The sequence below is a fragment of the Leiobunum rupestre genome, chromosome 6 (genome assembly GCF_980474605.1).
Source record: "Leiobunum rupestre chromosome 6, qqLeiRupe1.1.hap1, whole genome shotgun sequence".
Lineage (NCBI taxonomy): Eukaryota > Metazoa > Arthropoda > Arachnida > Opiliones > Sclerosomatidae > Leiobunum > Leiobunum rupestre.
Window position 1 is genome coordinate 58290657 of NC_143389.1, and position 25694 is coordinate 58316350.

At 38.7% G+C, this 25694-nt stretch overlaps 2 protein-coding genes across 4 annotated transcripts; one reads left to right on the forward strand and one right to left on the reverse strand.

Moving 5' to 3' along the window:
- Positions 1-1463: 1463 nt before the first annotated feature.
- Positions 1464-14671, reverse strand: LOC149942800 (Na(+)/citrate cotransporter-like). 3 transcript variants are annotated; one of them, XM_090178527.1, is made up of 14 exons: positions 14487-14671; positions 12416-12577; positions 12208-12357; positions 10120-10235; positions 8871-9019; positions 8749-8805; positions 8540-8684; positions 8341-8460; positions 7011-7094; positions 6832-6939; positions 6593-6773; positions 5924-6085; positions 2363-2500; positions 1464-1758 (listed from the first exon to the last, which is right to left on the reverse strand). In XM_090178527.1, the coding sequence occupies exons 1-14, from the start codon at positions 14595-14597 to the stop codon at positions 1546-1548; spliced, it is 1896 nt and encodes a 631-aa protein (XP_090034653.1). In that variant the 5' UTR covers positions 14598-14671; the 3' UTR covers positions 1464-1545. The 3 variants fall into 3 exon arrangements, with proteins under 3 accessions (XP_090034653.1, XP_090034654.1, XP_090034655.1); XM_090178528.1 differs by having other exon boundaries at positions 12416-12499; positions 14487-14670; XM_090178529.1 differs by lacking the exon at positions 14487-14671 and adding an exon at positions 12987-13145 and having other exon boundaries at positions 12416-12499.
- Positions 14672-15075: 404 nt separating this feature from the next.
- On the forward strand, positions 15076-20901 carry LOC149942801 (sorting nexin-17-like). Its single transcript, XM_090177899.1, has 9 exons — positions 15076-15291; positions 15487-15855; positions 16159-16246; positions 16335-16582; positions 16754-16894; positions 16959-17021; positions 17092-17211; positions 18171-18461; positions 18994-20901. The coding sequence occupies exons 1-9, from the start codon at positions 15238-15240 to the stop codon at positions 19105-19107; spliced, it is 1488 nt and encodes a 495-aa protein (XP_090034025.1). The 5' UTR covers positions 15076-15237; the 3' UTR covers positions 19108-20901.
- Positions 20902-25694: the final 4793 nt, after the last annotated feature.

The window sequence follows — 25694 nt, forward strand, 5'->3', positions numbered from 1 at the left end:
ATTAGAATTAGAGCTAATTAAAGTATAAAACCAACCGAAGAAGCGTATGACAGGTAAGAAATAACTTTTAGGGACGCCCCCGTAAACAAACCCCACTCCTCGCACGAAAGAGCGAGGTAGAACTTTTCGAACGTTTACTAGACAACGTTCTTGTAAGTATTGTAACTTTTCCGTTATCTTTTTAAATGAATTATTTGCATAATTGAACAACAGTAACGGGCGACGTATTTATAACTTAATAGGGCTATTTCCATCAAGCTTTGAAGTTATTTCCACCTTTTAAAAATTTAATTTAAATCGCTCCCTTTTACGATAAAATCAACTGCCAATTCGATACTAAGCCTTGTCTCATTAACTCATTTGCTCTTTATAACCATATAAATACATTATTTTATGCGGAACTGAACTAGTTTTGTGAGAACGCTAAATATTATATTCGACTTAGTTGTTAGCCCAACTATTTTCTCCAGGTGCATTCGCAGCACGGTGGTCACATACCCTTATGCATTCCAAGTGTGTATATTTGTAATTTCCTAGTTTTTACAAATGTATGTCAACGTGATACCAATTATTAATCAATCGGAATACGTAACTAATTTATAAATTTTTCAAAATAACAAATAAAATTTATAATACCCCTGAAAATCGCACTCGTAAAAGCACAATTTGGTACCCCCTTAACAGTAAGTCGGTTTAATGGCTAAGCCTTTGATGATAAGTATATTTTTTAATATATTTTCACTATAATATCAAGATTGTCTTTATTTAGGGAGAATGATTATGTTGAGATGATTTTCAGCGTGGCTCTCAGTCCAGCTCGTGCTCAAAAGATAAGCTACTTCCCCCTACAAAAATCAAATCAGGCCGGTATCTTATTGTTTCCATAAAACAGACGTCTTTTGACGATTGAAGAGCACAATTTGGATGTTTTTCTAACCATGATGTCTGCGGATCAACTCAAAATAATAATTATCCTCGTGTACTGTTAGCTTTTCTTTAAAAAAATTCCTTTTGAAGTGGCACTTTTCAGCTAATTCTCAATTGGATAATCCATTCTTCTTGAAGCAACCCCCTCATTGGACGTACCTTTTTCTGTACTAAATTTTCACCTCCTCTGAACATTTTTCTTCAGTAAAAATTCAAAGAAACATTTCAGCAGGCGACTCGGATAATTTGCGATTGAGTTGTCCAAATCAAGGCTTCACAACTCCCGAATTCGTTACTATCGAGACGCCCTTGATAGGTTGAAATGTAAAAGTGTTATGATGTTTGAATCTGGACGGTAGAGAAACCATTGACGAATTTCTGTCATGTGGCCAACATCTGAATAACAAAGCCCCTCCCATCCCCGCGACTGAGTACAGACTACCGAATACTGTTCTATATTCATGGTAGAAATAAATTCATTAATGATCTAGTTACATACTCCAAAAGAGTTTAATATAAACTTTTGGTATACCCATTTTATTTCTTATAATACTGAAAAATGATTGAACAAATACTTTTTAAACTAGTATTCAATGCGATTATAAATTAAAATTATCATCATAAAATAAGGAATGTGGAAGTTGAATCGTTTGTGGCAAGTTCAACCGAAGCGTTTGTTAAGGAATACCTAGCTAACCTAGAATCGCCGATCGACGAATCCAACGCCCATGGTGGCATCTCTTTCAAGTCGAAAATGAAATAGCCCAGTGTGTTGAAGACGAACACCTCCACGCAGCAACAGAGAATGTTAACAACGATACCCGGTAACATCTAAAGAAAGGCGAAGAAGGGTATAATGAAGATCGGATAATTTGTATCCAAAATACTTAAAGCTAGAAGCAACAAACACAGCACCCCCACACAGGGAGAACGCAACCCGTCCAAAGTCGTAAATTTTATTGTGTACAATTTTCATTGGTTATACGCTTTAGTGCCTGCTGCCGTCGGAAGGGGAAAATTCGGAAATTATCCCCCCCCCCCCGCTCGTAAAACGTTCACCGTAAAGGTTCGTCCATGAAATTTGTACACAACACGGCGTTAGCGTGTTTAAAGGCTAGCTGCGTTCTCCTTGTGTTTGTTGCTCCTAGCTTAGAGGTACCTAAGTAACGAGTCTAGGTTTCAAAGTTCCGAGGTAGCCCCTATAGCACTATAATCTATCTTCTGCTATTGACAAATTATAGAAAAATGCCTGAATCTGTGCATCGAAATCTAGTTTTCGACGGCAACCAAAAGAGGGCGTAGCGAATAGCTTCTGCTACTACCCTCATATACTTCGTCGAGAAATTACGTCTGCTCTTTAATCACAAAACATAGATCTCTGCAGTCATATATTCTTAGTTCCATCTAGGAAACAATTTAGAGTGGTCATATTTACCAGCTGGTACGTCCGAAATTTTCCCCGTTGGAAAATGATGGCGTTGGACGGTTGAGAGACGGGAAACATGAAGGCGAAGGAAGCAGCCACTGTGGCCGGGATCATCAAGGTTAGAGGATTACAACCTTTCGCCTGCGCCTGTTTCGACAAATATCGACATGAGTCTATAATTAGCTTCAATAATTGCGCGTGAGTTAGTCGAAATAATTACTGATAGCTATGTGTGAAGTGACGTAGAATTGACGGCATACCCAGAAGGATAAGCGCCTCTAGCGAGAAAAATACGTAACTTGAAAACAAATTATCACCCGCTGTTCCTACGACGCACGTGCTTGTTTTGACGACGAAGCAAATAGCGCGAATTAGGCCTAATGACTTAATTAGTCTGAACACGGGCCAATTAAAGATTCATCTGCCCCGGAAATATAACCTCCCAAGTTCCAACAAGAAAAACGACTGTTAGTGTTGAGTCTATTGGTTAAAATCGCAAAAGAGAATGACGTCACAATTTAGGTCAAGTCACGTGACATAATTTCGAATCTTTAATTGGTCCATGGTAAAGGTTACCGATAGATGTTCCTATACTCAGTCGGAAAAGAGTGCCGTAAGCTTGATCACCCAATTCCTATACTTGATCTAATTCAGGGGCGTAGGAACGCTCTAGAAGTTGCAGGGGGCAAAGAGAAACGGAAAGGGGTGTGGAGAAGGGTTTTTAATTTTTAATGGAGTGTAGCTTCTCCGAATGCATGTGTACTTTTTACTACTTTGTAAATTAGCGGGAAAAGACTGAAATTTAAACACAGTTGAAGTTCTATAAGTTTTATATACTTTTAAAATGAGAATTTGAGCCTTTTGGAGATTTCAACTGAGCAAAACGTTGGAGATTCACCCTTATTAGTAGTTAAGTGTTTTTAGAAGATATTCACGAGAGAAGTTCATAAACTGCGGGATTTTCGTCTGCTAAGTGGCCATATTTAAAGTACAAATCGTCAGCTTAGCTGATGAAAATCCGGCAGTTTATACTGAAAAGGCTAATTACAATACCTTCTGATATTGAAAACTTTTTCTATAGGAACAAAACCATTATAATCATGGCTCTTATTAAAAACTAGCTGAGAAGCCCGCCTTACAGGTGGGCCCTCAGCTAGTGGTGTGTTTACCCCATAGTCGAACCTCCCCCCCCCCCAGTAAGGCCTCATCCCCCTTTTTCCCAGGGGATAATTTCCATGGTACTCCTTTCCCCATAGTAGAACCACCCCAATCCTCCCCTTTTCCCCATGTGATAATTACCGTCGTACTCACCTCTCCCTTCTTCCCAGGGGATAATTTCCATGGTACTCTTTTCCCCATAGTAGAACCACCCCAGTAAGGCCCTTCCTTACCTTTTTCCCCATGTGATAACTACCGTGGTACCCGCTCCCCTCTTTTCACATGTGATAATTACCTTGGTACTCCCTCCCCCCTTTTCCCATGTGATAACTACCGTGGTACCCCTTCCCACTTTTCCCATGTGATAATAACCGCGGAACCCCCTCGCCCTTTGTCCCATGCGATAATTTCCATAGTACCCCCTCCCCCCTTTTCCCATGTGATAACTACCGTGGTACCCCTTCCCACTTTTCCCATGTGATAATAACCGCGGAACCCCCTCGCCCTTTGTCCCATGCGATAATTTCCATAGTACCCCCTCCCCCCTTTTCCCATGTGATAATTTCCGTAGTACCAGCTCCCCCCTTTTCCCATGTGATAATTACCTTGGTACTCCCTCCCCCCTTTTCCCATGTGATAACTTCCGTGGTACCCCTCCCCCCTTTTCCCATGTGATAATTACCTTGGTACTCCCTCCCCCCTTTTCCCATGTGATAACTACCGTGGTACCCCTCCCCACTTTTCCCATGTGATAATAACCGCGGAACCCCCTCGCCCTTTGTCCCATGCGATAATTTCCATAGTACCCCTTCCCCCCTTTTCCCATGTGATAACTACCGTGGTACCCCTTCCCACTTTTCCCATGTGATAATTTACATAGTACCCCTCCCCCCTTTTCCCATGTGATAACTACCGCGGAACCCCCTCGCCCTTTGTCCCATGCGATAATTTCCATAGTACCCCTTCCCCCCTTTTCCCATGTGATAATTTCCGTAGTACCCGCTCCCCCCTTTTCCCATGTGATAACTACCGTGGTACCCCTCCCCCCTTTTCCCATGTGATAACTACCGTGGTACCCCTCCCCCCTTTTCCCATGTGATAACTACCGTGGTACCCCTTCCCACTTTTCCCATGTGATAATAACCGCGGAACCCCCTCGCCCTTTGTCCCATGCGATAATTTCCATAGTACCCCTTGCCCCCTTTTCCCATGTGATAATTTCCGTAGTACCAGCTCCCCCCTTTTCCCATGTGATAACTACCGTGGTACCCCTCCCCCCTTTTCCCATGTGATAACTACCGTGGTACCCCTCCCCCCTTTTCCCATGTGATAATTACCTTGGTACTCCCTCCCCCCTTTTCCCATGTGATAACTACCGTGGTACCCCTCCCCCCTTTTCCCATGTGATAACTACCATGGTACCCCTCCCCCCTTTTCCCATGTGATAACTACCGTGGTACCCCCTCGCCCTTTGTCCCATGCGATAATTTCCATAGTACTCCCTCCCCCTTTTCCCATGTGATAATTTCCGTAGTACTCCCTCCCCCCTTTTCCCATGTGATAATTACCTTGGTACTCCCTCCCCCCTTTTCCCATGTGATAACTACCGTGGTACCCCTTCCCACTTTTCCCATGTGATAATAACCGCGGAACCCCCTCGCCCTTTGTCCCATGCGATAATTTCCATAGTACCCCCTCCCCCCTTTTCCCATGTGATAATTTCCGTAGTACTCCCCTCCCCTTTTCCCATGCGAGAATTTCCGTTGTACCCTTTTTATCGGAAAACTAACTCAAAAAAGCGCGGCCGTCACAAACCCCTCTGTACTCCTTTAAACCCCCTGTGTCCAATGGCTGATTTACTCTCATGACGAACAAATAAAAATACGCTCGTCCTTGAGTCCCGATTTACAGTGCGAAATTCGAGCCAGTGCGAAATCCGATCCGAAATTCCAAAAACAAACTTAATGACCAAAATATACTTGACCTAGTATTAAGGCGAAGCGCAAACACGGGTTATACACAGAGAAATTACCTTCGGCGATGTCACGTTAGACCCGATTTCTGCAATATACTCAATAGGCGAAGCGCTAGGGAGACCTTTGGTGTGTACCTCCGTGTACCTTCGGCGACGCCACGTTAGAGGCGCGAATTAAAGTCAGAAAAAATAATGTAGATGACCTAGTATTAAGGCGAAGCGCTAGGCATACCTTCGGTGTGTACCTCCGTGTACCCGCGGCGATGCCACGTTAGAGTCGCGAATGAAAGTCAGAAAAAAACGCGACGAAAGGGGCTTAGAGTTTTATTATATAGATTATATAAATGTTGTATGTATAATAAACCCTTTTGATAAACATATAATTATAGACTTATAATATTGCCTATTATAATGTGGAGTGTTCTAAGAGAGCTTACCATTTTGCCTAAAATGGGCAAAGATATGCTGGTAGCCACCATGTTGTTGAGGAACTCTGTCAAAGCGGACGTGAAGAAGCAAACGACGAATACCAGAGCGCCAGGCGACAAGGAGTTTAGTGACAAGAAACCTTCGGCGACGTACGTTGCGAAACCCGATTTCTATTTGAAATTTCGGCTCAGATTTAGTCAGTATTTCATCTTGAACGAATAAACTACTGGACCCGAAACCAGATTGCACGCTTGGTTCCTTTAGAGCAGAGCCACGGTGTCGATCAAGGACTTCATTTATAAAGACCGTGGTTCGATATTGGAAATATTTCCACCTAAATATTAAACACGTGCGCAATATAATAAGCGACCGACGTTATGCCTAATTTCTTTAGCTTGGAATCTAAAGTTTTTAAGCGGTGTTTGTATTTGTGTGGAAACGTTTCGCGATTAAAAAAATCAGCTAGGCTAATACCCAAGGCACCACCTTAGGCCCAAGTCATCTAGTGACTTATAATGCCTTTAAATAGATGGCCGGGTTACAATGCGTAGAAGGGTGGTGGCAAGCCCTTCATGCCACGCGAGCCAACAGCTCTCGGTAGAAGCTCTGGCGGACGATGCTATGGGGTTTCCAATAGTTTATTGGTTCAAAATTGCTTGACGAAAGTGGCCAACAACCTGGGTTCCTTCGGCGAACACGAATCCGGAACCAACAAGCATCAGAATTCCCCAGGGTATTCTGCTTTGGAACGTTTTCCAGTCGATCAACGCCGGCGATGTCCAGAAGTTCCGCGGGTCCGACGGAACCAAGAACAATAACAGGGCCACTCCGATGGACGGTGTGGCGTCTTCCACTCGTCTAAATAAAAATTGAGTGTTTTCAAAAGGAACTTTAGCCTTATTTTGGTCTCCCTTACACGTTTGAGGGCGTTTTAGAGCCCCATCCTCGAATGAATTTTGGATCCCGGAAAAACCAAACCGTCACTAAAAAGCACAGTAGAAACAGAACGGCTCCTTCGCGAAAACTAATATTGGAAATCGAGTAAATTGTTTCGAATATTTGGTTCTAGGACTGGATGACTATCGTTTTTTCCACCTGAACTTTCCCATTTGTTCCAGTTTTTTTTTCAGGGCCGTCTCGACGGATCGTTCTGTTTGCAAATCTCGGGAATTGATGAACCTAAGACGGAATATTTCGTCAAATACCACATTTTTCGTTATTCTCACGAGCCAGCATTTTTGCAAAATATTTTCTCCTAAAAATACGAGTCGCAAAGCGAGTGCTAATGGATAAATCAATTTCCAAATCGTATTAGCCATACAAGCGCGTCCAGCCCATGTTTTGAAGAATGCCTGGTTAATTAGGGACCCAGACTTAAAGGCCTAGGATTTCTTCTGCCTGTTTTCCTTTAAGTTTACTTCCCGCCGCGCAAATATCCTGGTGGTAGGCCAACGTGTTGTGCGGTTGGCCTACCACCAGGATATTTGCGCGGCGGGAAGAAAACTTCAAGGAAAATAGGTAGAAGAAAACATAGGCCTTTAACTCCAATATTTAATTAAATAGTTTTTCTACGAATCATTTAATTGAACAATAATTAACATACTTTGCGGTAGTAGAGGGAGGCGAAACTCTAAAGTAAATTTTGTCTTAACCAACTTGTTAAAATGGGAAAACAAAATCACGTGACTACCATATCACAGCCAACTTTGATTCGGTAACTCATGTTCATAGTTGGCCGTACAACGGTAAAGAAAAAATTAATCATTCCTGATACTGCAGACAGCTAATTATCTTCCACTTTTCTATTACAAGATGTTTTAAATAATAATAATAATTAGATAATTTAGATAAACCGATTAAAATTTAAACCGCCATTAGCAAAATAAATTGAATAATAGTTCGTAATTCTTAGGATAGATGGCGTTGCTGGTCTCCACAAAGTCACGTGATTACCATCTTTTCAGCCCCACTGGGGACCTTATAGTTTCGCCCTACGCTATTGAGCGTGTATGCGAAAATGCAACGTGTTCTGTGAATTGAGCTCGAAAACTGTGCTCACCAAAAAAAGTTGAGCAATAATGTCGACTCGTGTGAATCAAGGATTATATATTTTTAGAAGGATAGGAAGTGACTAGGTTCCCCTGTATAAACGACCTGGCGGGAAGAGCGTGGAGTTTTACAAAAGAGTGACGTCACTTTTACCGCATTTACTCACCCCCAAGGCCAAATCGCTCAACGGCGAAATGGGCTTTGGCGGCTGGCGCCTTCACGGTAGCGATATTTGACCTTGGCTGGGAAATTTTGGGAAGGAGCTACTGTGTAGTCGCGCGTTTTCTTCCCGGCGCGAAAGCGCCATCACTTCCTATCCTTCTAAAAATATAGAATCCTTGTGTGAATAGATCTTTATTCTATTATTGAACCTTACCCAAGTCCCAAGTATGTGATTTGCAAGAAGAGTGACGACAACAAAACGCAGAGAACGGCAGTCGGAATGTGACAGAGAAGCCATTCGGCGTAACTAGGTTGATCGTGATCCGGATACATTCTCCCGGAACGAACACGATTATCTGATCAGACCGACGTTGAAGAATACCGCGAGTTATGGGAATAAAAATAACACCTACTCATCCATGACACCTTTGAACACAAAGTTGGGCCCGCTGCCGTTGAGAATCGCCACTCCTCCGAACGACGCCCCGTAAGTGATACTTATCAGCATTGCCTTCTTAATGCGTGACTTTTGGCTCAAGGAAGTTGAACGAGACACACCTGCGAAAACAATAATGCTATTGCTTTTCAAAAGGAAGTTATTCGTAGTTTGGGTTTCGGTTACCCGTCTTCTGTAGCTCTACTTTATCCCCAGCTAGGGACTCTAGTTTTAACATCAGATCTGAGAAGAATCTCGATAGTAACTACCAGTCCAATATATATGGTTTTTTCGACGCATTGACTTACCATTCATGTCATTTCCCATCTCTTCGTCCGCCTCCACTTTGACTTCGCGTAGTATGGTCTCAACAATGGGTACCATCGCCACGGTGGCGGCGACGTTATTTAGCCACATGGACAAAAACATCGTCACCAACATGCATCCGAACGTCAACCTGTTTCGTTTATTTAAAATGTCACTTAACGCGAATGAACATTACTGGATACCCACGGCATAGCTTAACTAATTTGAAATAGGGGACACTTCCGGCGAAAAAGTCGTGTCGTCTGCAACAATATTGACGTTACACAACGAAATCATAGTAGACGACGGAAGGTTTTCTCCATTGAGTTGGGAATATAGTACCTTAATAGCCACAATTTATTTCTGCTGTGGCTGTGGTCTCGAGGAACACTTTCTTGAAATTATGTCGACGCTCACGACTATCATTAGTCGGTGGCGTCACCTATCTTTCAAAGAAAATTTATATTTTTTCCAATGTAATTTTCAAAAGTATGCTTATACACTTTTTACGCTAGTGGTAGTCTGGTAGTGGTAGATAGCAAAAAGATACAAAAATTATATTAAAATGCAAGTATCATTATTAGTCAAATTTACGAATAACAATGAAGAAAAAACTAATAGCTCCCATGACAAAATAAGCATGTGATAAGGTACACGATGGGTCAAGGTATTTTTTAATTAGGTTAGTGATTTGTAACAAATAACTGTGTCTCGCGGGTCAAAGTGGGGGCTTTCCGGAAATACGAACCACGTGACGTCACTTCCGGTGACCTTAAAAATTGATATGACCTGATATTGGTATCATTCGATTGGTCTCAACGTGCTCTTACCAAATATCGCTAAATTAACCTTCAAATCTGAACCAAGAAGCGTATAAGATTAATAAACTAATTTCGAGCCCCTCCCAAATTTACATGTGTAAGACAAAATTACTTTTTTAGTCTTATACTCTATATAGAGTGTTGTCGTCTGAAACACTGTGACGTCACCATTGTAATTTGCCTATTGATAAAAAACGGTAGCAGCTGTGACGTTACAAGTTTTCAAAATCGTATCAGACGACAACACTCTATAGGGGGCATATCGATAGTTTTCGATCGCGAGTGTCCCCAGCCATCAAATATAAATTTTGGCTCTAGAAGTACTATATTCCCAACTTGTTAAGCCTTGCCGTGTGTATTGTTAATGAGGTTGACTTGACATAATGTAACCAGCGACGGGCTGAACTGTCATACTGCCTACAAACCCAACCTTCTGACGCTCGTTCCAATCTTAAGCAACAATGTCAGAGCTATTCTTTTGTGCAAGCCGCATTCTTCGATAGCCAGCCCCATGGCGAAGCAACCCATGTAGTTCATCACTGGATCCTATTAAGACAATTCACGACTTCGTAAACAATGTCTGTTTGCGAAAATAGACGCTTCCAAAAAACCCTCTCTCTTTTAGCTCCCTCCCATACGTAGCCAAAACTGGATCACTGGTAAAAATATTTCTGGTCGGTTGGTTCCCAGATTTAGCTCAGTGTGGTAGCCAAAGAAATTAAAGAAGCCAACTGCATTGCATATGCTAGTTTTAATTTTATTTTAAAGGGCAAAAACGCCGCGACGGGAAGCGTCGAGGCAAAAAATATCCCATAGGTTTTCCTCTTTTCAAACCCTAGATTATTTTCTAGAATTCGGAGAGTTTTCCGATTGACGGTCTTGTAAAGAAACGATTAGCCACTTCAGGCACGGGAAATCTGAAAATTCAGACTCCATCGATTGCGGTACAGTCTTGTAAATAAGGTTTATTTTCTAACTGGTCCTAAGGATCTGTGATCCTTAGCGCTCCGAAATTTTAAATTGGTCCTATTATGATCTGTGACTCCTCGTGCTTATTATTTACATTGCTTTTTGGTTTTATGGATAGATGAATAACCCTGGGGCGGGGTTATGTTTTTGTATTGATAATGGAACGGTACGTAATAGGCGCTTCAATAAAATATCTTCAAGTAAATCGTCAAGAAGTAATATTTCCGAGAGCCAGGCCCTGCAAGTTACTGTTTATATAGTGCTTGTTGAAATAATGGGATCTTTTCACCTGTGTTTTTGCTAAGCCTGAATACGCCAAAAAAAGCTACCTGGTAAAAAGGAAACACTTGTTGCGTACCGTACAGGTGAAAAGTTTCCATTATTTCAACAAGCACTATATAAACAGTAACTTGGAGGTCCTGGCTCTCAGAAATATTACTTCTTGGCAAAGAGGTTTAATTGAAGGGTCTATTCGCGACCAAAACTAGTCTAGGTGGCGTAACGGCGCTAACTTTTCCGAGGTAGCGCCTAAGATCTAGGCTACAGACAAATTAAAAAGTCATAAGAATATATTTTCTTAAATAAACTTATCAAAATATAAGCAAAAATTATAATAAAATGCAAGTATCATTATTTATAAAGTCAAAGTTACGAATAACGTTACCTATCTAGGTTTCAATGGCGAACCAAAGGGGGCGTAGCGATAGTTTTCATCTGTATCATAGGTATTACTTTCGTATACTGTATTACCAAAACCTAAAATACTATTTTCATTTAAGTACCACCTGGTACCACAGGAAGTATAACATTTTAAGTTACGTGATAGATATTTAAATAGGACCAGAGCTAGACCTCGGTCATTTTATGCCGCGAAAATTAGCGAAAACCACCACTTCGCTGACTCGTTGCAAAGGACTATATAACGTTTAGCATAGTTATATAGTCTTTGCTCGCTGAGTAAGTCGCTGAAGCTACCGGGCTGCCCATTTCCAGAAGGAATTTTTCAATTAATAAACGGGTCCGAGAAATTAATACACACGATTTTGTCCTGCAGACCTGCGCTATATACAAGACTGTCAATGCTACCGGGCGCTATCGATAGTTGGATACCATGGTAACAATGTAGCTAATTTTTTCGGAGTTCGGGCATGAAGTGGGTAAACAATATTGGCGACTCTTAAGACTGTGATTTCGAATCTAGGGTACGCGGTCTATATTATCTTTGTGGAAACATAGTAAATATTTCTGACAACGCTTTAAATTGACACAGAATCGTTCGAATTTCCCTAGTTTCCCGCACTAGTCTACGGAAATAGGGCTAGAAAAACGCATCAATTTGATTGGTTGGATTTGCTATAAATATAAAGAGGTAAGGAAGGGGAGAAGCTACATAAAATTCGGGCTGAATATTTCTAATGATTCTGTGGCCCTTTAAGCGCGAGCGAAAAGGGGCGTATAAAGAGCATATCGTGCACGTCCAGGCTCTGTGTATTAATACTTCTTGGCAAATTGATTTATCAGTTTTATTGAAGGAATCAAAAGAACTTACTCGCATCATAGCTTGGCAAGCGACTGAAGTACTTAAGATGCCCATCATGGGGAACAGAAAGACCGGGATCAATGCCGTGACGGGAACTCCAACGGGTTCCAAAATCCAGTATGAAACAGTCAAGATAATTATGTAGGAACATTTCGCGACCTATAATTACACGTATTTAATTCGAACGAAAATAAATTTAGCCACAATAAAATGTTACTTGAGACTGTAAGTAGAGTGGTAATGGAAGGAGCAGTAAAGGAGTGGCTAGCCCTAAGACTCTCCGCCAACTCTTCCGGATGAACTGCAACGTGAGAATAGAGTTTTCAGTGTCCGACTCGGAATCATTGTCTACTTTCGAAGAGTTGTTCCGATTCTTGAACTTCATAACGATAGTATCCTCGTTAAAGGTAATCTAATTTGTGATTTTACTCGAGAGTGGATGGTAAGGAGAGGATGACTCTCTTAACCGTTATCTAATCTCTTTTGGTTTTGCAAAATCGAGCCCTTTAATTTATTCTAAGAATGCTTGAACCTTTCTCGCGAGTTTAGACAAAGAATTCGACCTTGAACAAATAGGATATTTCACCCGAAAACACAATTTATTTTATCGTGCCAATTTTTATAGTCGTCAAATTTATAACTTTAAATTGGGTAAATCTGTCGTAACTGCCAAAAATCTTAAAATTTAGTGCCATTTGACACAGCCAGAAGTAAATGAATTAAGCAATCTGTAAGTGGCAACCTCTCGTGACTATAACGGGTTTATTAAAATAAAGGACAAATCTTACGTTCGTGTTTGGTGTTGGCAATTGGTTGCTAGTTTCTTTCCAGACATTTTCTCGTTCCATGATCGCGGCGTCGGAACTTCAGTGATTTATAAATTTAAAATAAAATAGTACGCATCGTACGGTTTTGACTTTGTCCCAGTAATTTATCCTCTAAATGTAGCTGTACCAACAGGGGTATTATGTTTTTTATACATAGCCACGAATGGATTTATTTATACTTAGATAGAACGAATATGTTGAGACGAATTTCGGCGTTTCTTACAATCCACTTCGTAGTCAGACAGTATATTCCTCCCCTCAAATGCCAATCAAATCGACGGGGTATCTTATTGGGTCTCTAAAACGTATTTCTTCCGACTCGTTGAAACTCACGCTGGTGACGCTTTCCTTCCCCCCTCTAGTGACGGGGTAAAACTAGACCACGATGCCCCTAAATCGTCTAGACATTCTCCTCCAGTATAAATGCATTCTTGATGGACTCTAATGGGGGCGTCATGAATTTCCAAAGAAATCACCATAAAATAAATTGTTTCGATAACCCCGGAGCGTTCGCCTTTGGTACCGTTAAAGAGGAGAGCTTTTCCGAGCGACCATTTAGCCCGAGGGGTTGAGACGGGTTCCAAAATAGGTATGAACGTTCGCAAAAATATTTAAATTAATATGGAGAACCAGTCCGTGTCAGGAGTGCGGTGAATTCCTAGTAATTACACGCGTCTGGGAGGCAGATGATGCACTGAGCCTCTTGTTGCCATACTTCCGCCACGGGTGCCTCGAGTCCCTTGACCCTGTCCCCATTAGCTTGACCTTTACGCGGTTCTCGGGGCGTCTGAACCATCTTATCCATTCTGAATTCATGCGTAAGTGAATAGGCTGTTTGGAACGTCCCTAGGGTCTGTGGGCAAAATGAGGTCCAGTAAGTGGCGCACTCAACGTTGTCCCATAGGCAAGGGTCCCTCCAGAACGAATTTAATTACATATATTTTTTATCCTTTTTATCCGAGCCTTCTACAAGCCCTTTAACTAATTTTTCGGGGTGCCACTGTGTCCAGTTGTCATGATGAAGTTTTTGACGACCTTTTTTATAAGCCATTTTTCCTCAAGACAAATTCACCAAGGTACTCTGAAATTTTAGGATAGAGTTGACAAAATCAAGGCTTTTCGCCAAACGAATACGACCCCCTCGGTACGCCCCTAATGGGCTGAAATGTGGGAGGGTTTTGATGAGTGAATATTTATATTTAAAAAGAAAAACCTCTTCCTTAGCAGATAGTTAAATAGTTGTTTTGGTAGTATTTAATTTCATTTGGTCCCGAGGGAAGAGGAAAAATGGATGTTTAAAAATTTGAATGGTTTTGGTCATGTTAGAACAACGGTAGATAACCTATTATTTATTTTAAACTTTGAAGTTTTGCCTCATGATTGTCTATCAAGAAACCTTGCTCGAATTTGGGTTACGTTTCGCCCAGTTAAAAGTACATACAAAATAGCTTTAATGGTTACCTTTATCTTGTAACATGACACCGAGATAAGTTTTGACTTCCTCTTCGATCTTTCATCTGGGATTTCTGGATTTCCATTTGAGATCACGCGTATATCGGGACTATTTTCCATTTCATATTTTTCCCCAAAATGGCGAGTGACGTTCGGTGGCAATGCAACAGGTGTCGTTTTTTGTAATGAGTTTTATTCTTTTTTTTTCGACTTCGTTCTAATACACGAGATTTAGTGCACACTAATCGATGACTAAGGTTGTCTACTTTTCACCAACCCTGATAATCGTGTAATTAAGCTAATACCGAAACAATGTCTACTCTTTTTACCTTCGATGACCCCACATTATTTAGTCACGCTTATTTAAAACTAAACCTCGTCTAATTACCGCGTTAATCCATTTTGTTTGCATTTATGCTGACAGCCATTCCTATTCGTACAAACTACTATTACCGGACTCCATTTGTCTTCTTTGTATATATTTTTTATAAAATTAAAAAAAAATACGCATAAAAGTAATTTTAAAAATGGCGCTTTTTTGTATGCTCGAAAACAACCCCATCTTACGTAAAAATTTAAGTTTTGAGGTCACGAAAATTGGCAACACGTTTGTCCAGATTTCGGAATCTGATTTTTGTCAGTTCCGATAAGGAAACGCTGATACGTTTTATCGATAAGTGTTCGAATGTTTGTAAAAATTGATGCTCGGGTTTAGAACGAGAACAATAACTTTATATGGCTGATATTTGCGGAATTAAACATGCACTTCTCAATCCCTGAAACCAGGGAAATTAAAGAAGAAACTCATTACGTGGTAAATATCAAAGGCCTATTCCTTCCGCTTGCCTTTACTCTTTTTGATTAATCAATATAAAAACACCTTTTTGCTTTTCGGAATTATTACTATAGTATGAGAAATATATATATTTCCTTAGACTTCAGTCATGTAGTATCGTGTCTCTGCATAAAATAATAAAATTTAATTCCTAACACTTTGATTTTGTTGCAGGCCTATAATATCCATGTCAATGGAACCTTTCATTGCACTGTAAGATACCGGCAACTTCACAATTTGCATGATCAGTTGAAAAGAGAATTTGGGCAACATGCTCTACCCTCATTTCCGCCAAAGAAAATTCTTCCACTTACACCGCTTCAAACGGAAGAGAGAAGAGCTCAGCTCGAGAAATACGTTCAACTTGTCAGTCAAGATTCCAGGATTGTAAATAGTGACGTATTTAATGGTTTCTTGCTGAGTGCCCAACAAGAGTCATCAAATGTTACAGAAGCTGATGTTGACATCGATGTATATTTAATGAATTGGCAGAAGTTGACTGTATCTGTCAAGTCCAATGCACCAAGCTCCCATGTTCTTGAGGTAACCCATTTTATTTAGAGAGGGGTTGAGTAATGCTCTTATATCAAAAATTTTAAAAAATGTTGATCCTTGCTGTAGAATTTTAATTTTAATGAAGACCAATCTCCAGTCTTGAGCTTTCTTTTAATTTACACATCTTCTAAAATGCAGAATACAAAAAACTGCACAAGATATGAAGTTGGTCTTCATATAAATTCAAATCCTGCACCTTTTAAATTTTTAATATACGAGAATAAGCTTACCACACCCAATTTCAATTTAAACTAAGAACTAGAGCTTATCTAAGTATTTTTTAATTTTTAGGCAGTTTCTTCTTCACTCTCTCTATCATCAGACTTGACATGTTATTTTTGCCTTTATCTTGTCCATAAAGAAGGCCACAATATAACCAGTAATTATTTTCTTTTTTTTTTAAAAGTAAATTTGAAAATTTTTGAACCTGATAAATTTTGTCTTAATATCCCTTTTGAAATAAAAAGTTCAAAGAAGAATGGAAGACTTTGAAGCACCATTCATGACCCTTAAAACCGCGGGCTCCAACCATTTCCTGGTAATTAGGAAAAGTTATTGGGATTCCTCATACGACGATGATGTCCTAGATGACAGAATAGCGCTCAATCTCCTATATGTACAAGCTCTTAGTGATGTAGAGTTAGGCTGGGTCTCAACCACTAAAGAAACCCAGCGACAATTGGCTGCTCTTCAGTCCAGGGGCTCAAAGAGAGAGGTAATATTCGGAGAAGTAACTCAGTTTGGGATCGTATATAACAAACCCTATCCCTGACTTGGTTTTTCAAAATTTTTTATTTATCTAATCCCTCAAAAAATTATCTTGTACGATGCTTAACGTAAGAAAGCTAACAAAAGTCAATTAAATACTTCTCCTCTTATATTTCAGTATGTCCAATTAGCTAGAACTTTGAGATTCTATGGCTATTTACAATTTAAGCCATGCACTTGCGACTATCCTCAACCTGGCTCCAAAGTTCTTATCTCTGTCGGTGGGAAAGAATTAAATTTCAGGGTGCAAATTTCCGGGGTATGAGATACATTTTTTTTAAATTCTCTCGTTTTTTTCTAAAAGAGGTTTTTCCAATATTTAGGACCAAATTAAGGAAATGAGTTTTAGAGTCACCAGAATACGGTGTTGGAGGATAACTACTTCAGTAAGTTTTAATGTCTAATTGCTTTATTTCTTGTTTTGTATAATAAAACACAAGTTTTTTGCATCGATAGCATCAAGATACGTGTGCCAATTTGAACTGTCCAGGTGATAACAACGTTCGTTTGGAGCTCTCTTTTGAATATTTGGTGAATAAAGATAAGCTCCAGTGGATTGCTATCACGAGCAATCAGGTGAGATAGCTAAAAATCCTATCTGATGGCCATAACGCAGATATGCTGTTGTTTTATTGAAAGTTATTAAATAGGGCTTAGCTGTGTAGCTCATTGTTTTTCATTAATGTAGATGCTGATATTTACTAAGGACATAATAAATTAAGTCCTAAATTTCAGTATAAAGTGGGCTAACTATAGTAACTACTCCCTCCAGCCCAACCTGTTAGCAATATCTCTTTATATTGTCATAGAGCAAAGGGAAACTGATTTGATAGGTTTTTCCATTGAGCTGCTCCGAGTGCTCTCGGATCGCCCCAAAAAACAAAACGATTTCCATTGGGGAAAAAGTAGCAGCTCCGAGACGGATTCACGTTTTCCATTGACCCTGTTGCTCCCTTGCGAATTGATCTAATCAAAATTTTCAGATCGCTCAGATCGCCAATTTAATAGCAGACAATACGCCGCTCTCTATAAAAATTTGTATTTCATTGGGAGCAATTTATATCGGTCCTCCCAGCACCTCCTATCTAGGTCAATGGCGTAGGAAACAAATCGGGTCACTCTCGGAGTGGTTTCAATAGAAAAAACGATGAGAAATCTTAAAATTGACTTAAAATCTTGAAAATACAAACATCTAAAATAAAATACAAAATTGAGGTGTAAATACTAAAATTGTTGTTAAAAATACAAAAATTGGCTATAAAATGAAATATTTTCAGTAAAGTTCAAAAATTTACAGTTCAATCATAAGTAACATAATAACTGTAAGTATGACAAATAGCCTAGATTATCAGTGAACTGATTTTCACAGCTATTGCGCAATCCAGGTTTCATTCAACAGAGAGCCCCCTAGTGTCTAAAATATGCCCAATTAGAAATATACGAATGCCAAGTTCTCCTTTAGTAAAAATTGTAAAACCATTTTTTAGTTAATTTTGGTTTGATACAATTGTAGTGGAATATTTTATCATGATTAGGCCATATTAATGAGTGTGTGTCTGCAAGCCATGGTGGAGGAACTACTTATGAAGCGCAATGGTACCCACTTCCGCAAGTCTCAAGAGCAGCAAAGATGGGGAGGCGTGAATGGAAACGGGGGTGTTGCTACCAGGAGAGGATCTTGGAGCTACATGAAGAGAGATGGCAGTAGTCATCAAATTTCCATCAGCCGCTCAGTATCAACGGATGGCATTGTTAGCAATGTCACCACTCCTCAGACGGAGCATCCGAAAAATAGTATTAGATCTACCGATGTCAAAAAAGTCGCCGTAAGTGTTAACTCATTTTCTAACCATATTGTGTTTATGCACGATTGCTTTTAGAACAAAAGTTCTTGTGGTTCTTTGGTTTAGGTTATCAGCTTCTAGTTGGTTTGGGTGATAACAGTGGTGTAGCTCAAGTTTCTGTGACCGAGGCTATTTGCTTACCATATTAATAATTTTTTGTTAGTAAAATTGCCCTCCAAAAAAGTATCACTACCCCTCCCAACTAAGCCACTGCCATAGAGTATTATTAGAAAAAGGTTTTGCAGGTGAAGATATTTTAGATATTTTTCTCTCTGGGAAAAATATGAGTGCAATTATTCCTGTGTTGGGAAATTTTCAAGTATTCGATGAACCTTCTAACTAAGATAGTGTCATCTTTTTTTAACTTAAAGATCGTCATTTAAATTGTACCTGGAAAATTTCTCTGGGAGGGGGGGGAGTTTTCAGTCTTGAGAAAAATATGCTTTCTTGTCACATTAGACAGATATTTCATGACTATTTTGTGAAAGGAATTTTATTTTTCCTGTCTTGCCAGGAAAAATTGGCATCGGTGTCCATCAAACCGTCCAACAAAGGAGGCACCGTTACCTCTGGTCGAGCCCTCGTTGAAAATGATGCTTTCGAAGGAATTGGGGATGACGACCTCTGACCTGACAATGAAAAGGAGCGACAGAAAATAGTATCTCAAGAGGATATAAAAGTAAAAAGCATTCCTATGATTGGTCCCCTTCAGAGATAAATTGACATTCAAACTTGTTCGATAGTATTTTTTTATTTAGTATAAAAAGGGTAAAATGATTTTTAGGATTTTATGAAAATTATTTTTATTTTGCCAAAATATGTAAAAAAATTTACCCTAATATTATCGTATAATATTTTGAATTTATGTTATTAATTCATGCTCCCTTAAAATCTTTTTCCCCACTGAAACGCCTCTTTCAACCCCTTCTTTTGGAATTTTAAATCTGATCTTTGAAAATTTGCTACATTTTAAGTTTGTGATATCACACAGGAAGTTATTAATTTTGATTTTAGGTGACAAATTAATTAGAATTTTATTCAAAATTCTAGGCGTAATTAAATACAAATTGTTAGATTTTACAGACAAGGTATTCTTATAAAGAATTTTATTTTTTACATCTACCGACCCGGTCCCAAAAATTGGGATGAATTTTTTTCAATTCTAAAACTAATGCACTAACATTCTTCCCTAACCCTGCCTCCCTTGCAAAAGTAGACTTTCGTATGTAGAAAATTCAGATCTGAAATCGTTTACTGTAAAATCTATGTTATGAAATTGAAAAAAAAATTTCAATTGTAAGGGTTTTTTTTTATAATCTAGTTAAAAGGTAACCATTTTACAGTTCACTGGTAATTGGAATTCAATAATATAAATAGTTTACCTTCCATGTTTTTTACTGATAAGTTGCTCTAATTGAATATAAATTGAAGTAAAATGGTTACAGCTTTTTTTAAATTTGCATATAATAAATCATGTAAATATCTCTGATTTAATAATATTATTACGTGTTATAACTACTGTCCATAAACTGTATAAAAAAAACTTGAAATGTTACGCAAATGGTGACTTTTGGTGGTGAATCGCCTGTTATATGGAGTTGTTAGAAAAAGGCTAAACGATACGATATTAAAAATGTCAAGCTCAGTTTAGAATTGTTGTCTGTTTAGGCGGTATTGAAGAAACTTTAGTGGGGGGTTTGTTAACTTTATCATAATCACTCTTTAAATATTTTTTTAATCTATAAATTGCGATTTTATTTGCACTGTGTGACAGACTGCTGCGTGCCTGAAAAAATTTTGGGTTTAAAATTAGCTTTAGATATTTTGCTAGTATTTCATTTAGAAATATATTCTTAGCTAAGGGGTAAAAGTACGTTATTGCCAGCTCATAAGAAAAAAAAGGTCATTCCGTTGATTAATTTTCCAATGATATTAAAAGTTCAAAGTAAATATTTTTTATCATTAACGGAGCTCAAGACTGTGTTAGGAAAAATGCTTTTTAAAAATTTGTTTTTTTAGTATATGGGTACTATTTGTGTTTGTGGTTCTAATTTTGAACTATTTCTGGCAGCTAAGCAACCTTCTAATTTTATTCTAATGTGCGAAAACAAATGTACCAAATATGCTAAATGAAATATATTCTGGTAAATAACGGGGGTACCATTCATTGTAGAGATAAATTAGTAGTTCAATGCGAATAGTTTTGTTGTAAGACGGTTTACAACAACGTAATTGATGACAATATTTTATACTAAATGGTACGAAATTTCTTATAAATAGATGTGTAGTTTAATTATGGGTACAAAATGAGGAGGTGTTACTATCTAATGCAAAGTGGTATTTATTTCTTGATTTTACTGCTATCTATATTGCAATTTGTTGAGAGAGGTGGTATAACGTTTGCTTTCTTGTGCTAAAAAATCTATTGCACGGTATGTGCCAAAAATAAAATTTACATAAAAACAATTTAATTGCATTTAATATCATGGGCATGGGCATGCGCAAGTGTAAAGCTGGAATGTATCTGAGGCCTGAAGGAGTTAAAAATTTGCGGAATTAAGTCGTCAGACAAAGAAAATGGGGGAGGGGGCGCAATATGATAAGTTTGGCCTACCTTATTTAAGGCTGACTTTATTTACTATGCCAATTTAGCTGAAGATTTTTGTATTAAATGCATCTATACTGGGGCTTTGGATAAATAAAGTACTGGATCCATACCTAGATCTTAGGGGTTTCTTTTAGTACAACTCATCTTATAACATCCGAATGTTCAATATGGGCATTTCAAAAGACCGTGTGTGAAAATATTGTTCGCCCATTTTGTGAAAGCTCACTTCTTGTTCGTCATGAAGTCGTCTTCCCTTAAAGGGAATAGAACCTCCAACGCGTTCTTTATGGAAGACCCCATCAATTTCCTTTATTCCCTTCACAATCAGCGATTATCAGCGCCGCAGCGGACAATATTCGAACCCTCGGAGGGCGACAGAAATACCAGAGGTTATATTCCCTTTAAAGGGAATATGAACTTCCAAGGTGGATCAACGAATTTGACATTTCTCCCATCAGGTTTAGCCAAAGATAAAATATAAATTTGTATCCTAGATTCGAATTCTGAGAGCTTTGTGATTGAAGGTGTAATGGAGCATTGACCCACTTCCAGCACGTGACCTCCGATCGGCCCCCATCGGTCGCTGTACATAGAAATAGAAATTAAACTAGAATCACTGCCCTTTCCGCCAATCCCAAGGGAAACAGGCGAGCTAGAAGGCTGACATTAGGGTGGAATCGCGATGTACGCGCCATCTGACAAACGCATTAAACATTGTCGCCATGGGAAAAAAAAGGGGATCCACTGCGCTTCACGTCGTGCGCAGCGGCGGTCTTTTCGTGTTTAAATTTTTGCGTCTTGCATATCCGCAAAAATGGTTAAAAACTGCGCTTTTTCACATTGTAAAGAGAGATCTGGGAAAAATTCTCATTTCATAAGTTTGTAATATTATAGTAAATATTTTATAATAATCTCGGAATAAGAGATTTTTTTACACTAAGATTTCCTCTGAGAAATGCTGAATTACTAGGAAAATGGGTTTTAGCGGTAAATCGCGAAAATGGGACTCCATCTTCAATTACTTGATATGACTTTGTGTGTAGTAAACATTTTCTGGCGGATGAAATTTACTTTCAAAATGGAAGGCACCATTTGAAAGCAAATGCTGTACCTACACAAGTAAAAATTACCCTATACATTCTGAAATAAAAAACTAACTGAAATATGAATAATTTCTTTATTAAAACAAGAATTTGAAAGAGCTCCCAAAAATATCTATTCCAGAACAAAGCATATTTACATCTTCTAGAGTATGCCAATTTATTGATTTTAGTAATTGTTATTTAGTTTCCCTATTTATCAGAGGTTATTTGAGAAAACTTACGGAAAAAGTGAACTACTGGAAACCACTCAATTTGACTTGACTAATACTGATGATAGTTTAAAAGACACTGAAACAAAGATTTTGGAATCTCATGTAGGCATACACCGAAATAATTAAAATTTAGTTAAACTGTGATGATTTGTGGTATTTCAGACTTACAATGATTGCGCAAAGTTAACGTGTGACTTTAAGGGTGACACGGTAGATATAGTAGATTCTTGAGATTTTTATGATTTTCCTAAAGCTGTTTAAATAACTTAATATAATGTCAGATAAATAAAAAGTGTTTAATACGTTGCCTATGATCTGTTTTATGTTATTCCACGTGACCATATTTACTTATTTATTTTAAATTGTTTCTATGAGATGGCGCGACTATCGCGATTCCACTCTGACGGCAGCCTTCTATCTGGTACGTCCCCGCCCAATCCAATCGTGCTTCTAGTCTAATTTCTATTTCTATGGTCGCTGTATTGTCACGGGCCACTTTGATGATGAGCTGTTGCGCTAACAGCCCGTCATCAAAGTTGTCCGTGGTCTTATCTATAGTTGGTAACTATGGAGATAATGTTTTGTGACTTCCGGCCGGAAGTGGGTAAACGCAATTGCTAACGCGCGAGGCAGTTATTTCGAATCTAGGGTACGAGGTTTAAATTACCTATGACTTAACAAATGATTTGCTATAATTACGTTAAGAATAAGTCGTACCTCGTTGTAGCAGACGATTTTTGGGAAAGTGATTTTACTGCTATCTATATTGCAATTTGTTGAGAGGTGGTATAACGTTTGCTTTCTTGTGCTAAAAATTCTATTGCACGGTATGTGCCAAAAATAAAATTTACATAAAAAACAATTTAATTGCATTTAATATCATGGGCATGCGCAAGTGTAAAGCTGGAATGTATCTGAGGCCTGAAGGAGTTAAAAATTTGCGGAATTAAGTCGTCAGACAAAGAAAATGGGGGAGGGGGCGCAATATGATAAGTTTGGCCTACCTTATTTAAGGCTGACTTTATTTACTATGCCAATTTAGCTGAAGATTTTTGTATTAAATGCATCTATACTGGGGCTTTGGATAAATAAAGTACTGGATCCATACCTAGATCTTAGGGGTTTCTTTTAGTACAACTCATCTTATAACATCCGAATGTTCAATATGGGCATTTCAAAAGACCGTGTGTGAAAATATTGTTCGCCCATTTTGTGAAAGCTCACTTCTTGTTCGTCATGAAGTCGTCTTCCCTTAAAGGGAATAGAACCTCCAACGCGTTCTTTATGGAAGACCCCATCAATTTCCTTTATTCCCTTCACAATCAGCGATTATCAGCGCCGCAGCGGACAATATTCGAACCCTCGGAGGGCGACAGAAATACCAGAGGTTATATTCCCTTTAAAGGGAATATGAACTTCCAAGGTGGATCAACGAATTTGACATTTCTCCCATCAGGTTTAGCCAAAGATAAAATATAAATTTGTATCCTAGATTCGAATTCTGAGAGCTTTGTGATTGAAGGTGTAATGGAGCATTGACCCACTTCCAGCACGTGACCTCCGATCGGCCCCCATCGGTCGCTGTACATAGAAATAGAAATTAGACTAGAATCACTGCCCTTTCCGCCAATCCCAAGGGAAACAGGCGAGCTAGAAGGCTGACATTAGGGTGGAATCGCGATGTACGCGCCATCTGACAAACGCATTAAACATTGTCGCCATGGGAAAAAAAAGGGGATCCACTGCGCTTCACGTCGTGCGCAGCGGCGGTCTTTTCGTGTTTAAATTTTTGCGTCTTGCATATCCGCAAAAATGGTTAAAAACTGCGCTTTTTCACATTGTAAAGAGAGATCTGGGAAAAATTCTCATTTCATAAGTTTGTAATATTATAGTAAATATTTTATAATAATCTCGGAATAAGAGATTTTTTTACACTAAGATTTCCTCTGAGAAATGCTGAATTACTAGGAAAATGGGTTTTAGCGGTAAATCGCGAAAATGGGACTCCATCTTCAATTACTTGATATGACTTTGTGTGTAGTAAACATTTTCTGGCGGATGAAATTTACTTTCAAAATGGAAGGCACCATTTGAAAGCAAATGCTGTACCTACACAAGTAAAAATTACCCTATACATTCTGAAATAAAAAACTAACTGAAATATGAATAATTTCTTTATTAAAACAAGAATTTGAAAGAGCTCCCAAAAATATCTATTCCAGAACAAAGCATATTTACATCTTCTAGAGTATGCCAATTTATTGATTTTAGTAATTGTTATTTAGTTTCCCTATTTATCAGAGGTTATTTGAGAAAACTTACGGAAAAAGTGAACTACTGGAAACCACTCAATTTGACTTGACTAATACTGATGATAGTTTAAAAGACACTGAAACAAAGATTTTGGAATCTCATGTAGGCATACACCGAAATAATTAAAATTTAGTTAAACTGTGATGATTTGTGGTATTTCAGACTTACAATGATTGCGCAAAGTTAACGTGTGACTTTAAGGGTGACACGGTAGATATAGTAGATTCTTGAGATTTTTATGATTTTCCTAAAGCTGTTTAAATAACTTAATATAATGTCAGATAAATAAAAAGTGTTTAATACGTTGCCTATGATCTGTTTTATGTTATTCCACGTGACCATATTTACTTATTTATTTTAAATTGTTTCTATGAGATGGCGCGACTATCGCGATTCCACTCTGACGGCAGCCTTCTATCTGGTACGTCCCCGCCCAATCCAATCGTGCTTCTAGTCTAATTTCTATTTCTATGGTCGCTGTATTGTCACGGGCCACTTTGATGATGAGCTGTTGCGCTAACAGCCCGTCATCAAAGTTGTCCGTGGTCTTATCTATAGTTGGTAACTATGGAGATAATGTTTTGTGACTTCCGGCCGGAAGTGGGTAAACGCAATTGCTAACGCGCGAGGCAGTTATTTCGAATCTAGGGTACGAGGTTTAAATTACCTATGACTTAACAAATGATTTGCTATAATTACGTTAAGAATAAGTCGTACCTCGTTGTAGCAGACGATTTTTGGGAAAGTGATTTTACTGCTATCTATATTGCAATTTGTTGAGAGGTGGTATAACGTTTGCTTTCTTGTGCTAAAAATTCTATTGCACGGTATGTGCCAAAAATAAAATTTACATAAAAAACAATTTAATTGCATTTAATATCATGGGCATGCGCAAGTGTAAAGCTGGAATGTATCTGAGGCCTGAAGGAGTTAAAAATTTGCGGAATTAAGTCGTCAGACAAAGAAAATGGGGGAGGGG

Coding starts and splice junctions, on each gene's coding strand:
- LOC149942800 (XM_090178527.1), bottom strand. CDS start 14,597: ATGGAAAATAGTCCCGATATACGCGTGATCTCAAATGGAAATCCAGAA. Junction 12,358..12,415: donor CACTCTACTTACAGTCTCAA/GTAACATTTTAT, acceptor GTGTAATTATAG/GTCGCGAAATGTTCCTACAT. Junction 2,501..5,923: donor TGCCCATTTTAGGCAAAATG/GTAAGCTCTCTT, acceptor TTGTCGAAACAG/GCGCAGGCGAAAGGTTGTAA.
- LOC149942801 (XM_090177899.1), top strand. CDS start 15,238: ATGCACTTCTCAATCCCTGAAACCAGGGAAATTAAAGAAGAAACTCAT. Junction 15,292..15,486: donor AAGAAGAAACTCATTACGTG/GTAAATATCAAA, acceptor ATTTTGTTGCAG/GCCTATAATATCCATGTCAA. Junction 16,895..16,958: donor TCAGGGTGCAAATTTCCGGG/GTATGAGATACA, acceptor TCCAATATTTAG/GACCAAATTAAGGAAATGAG.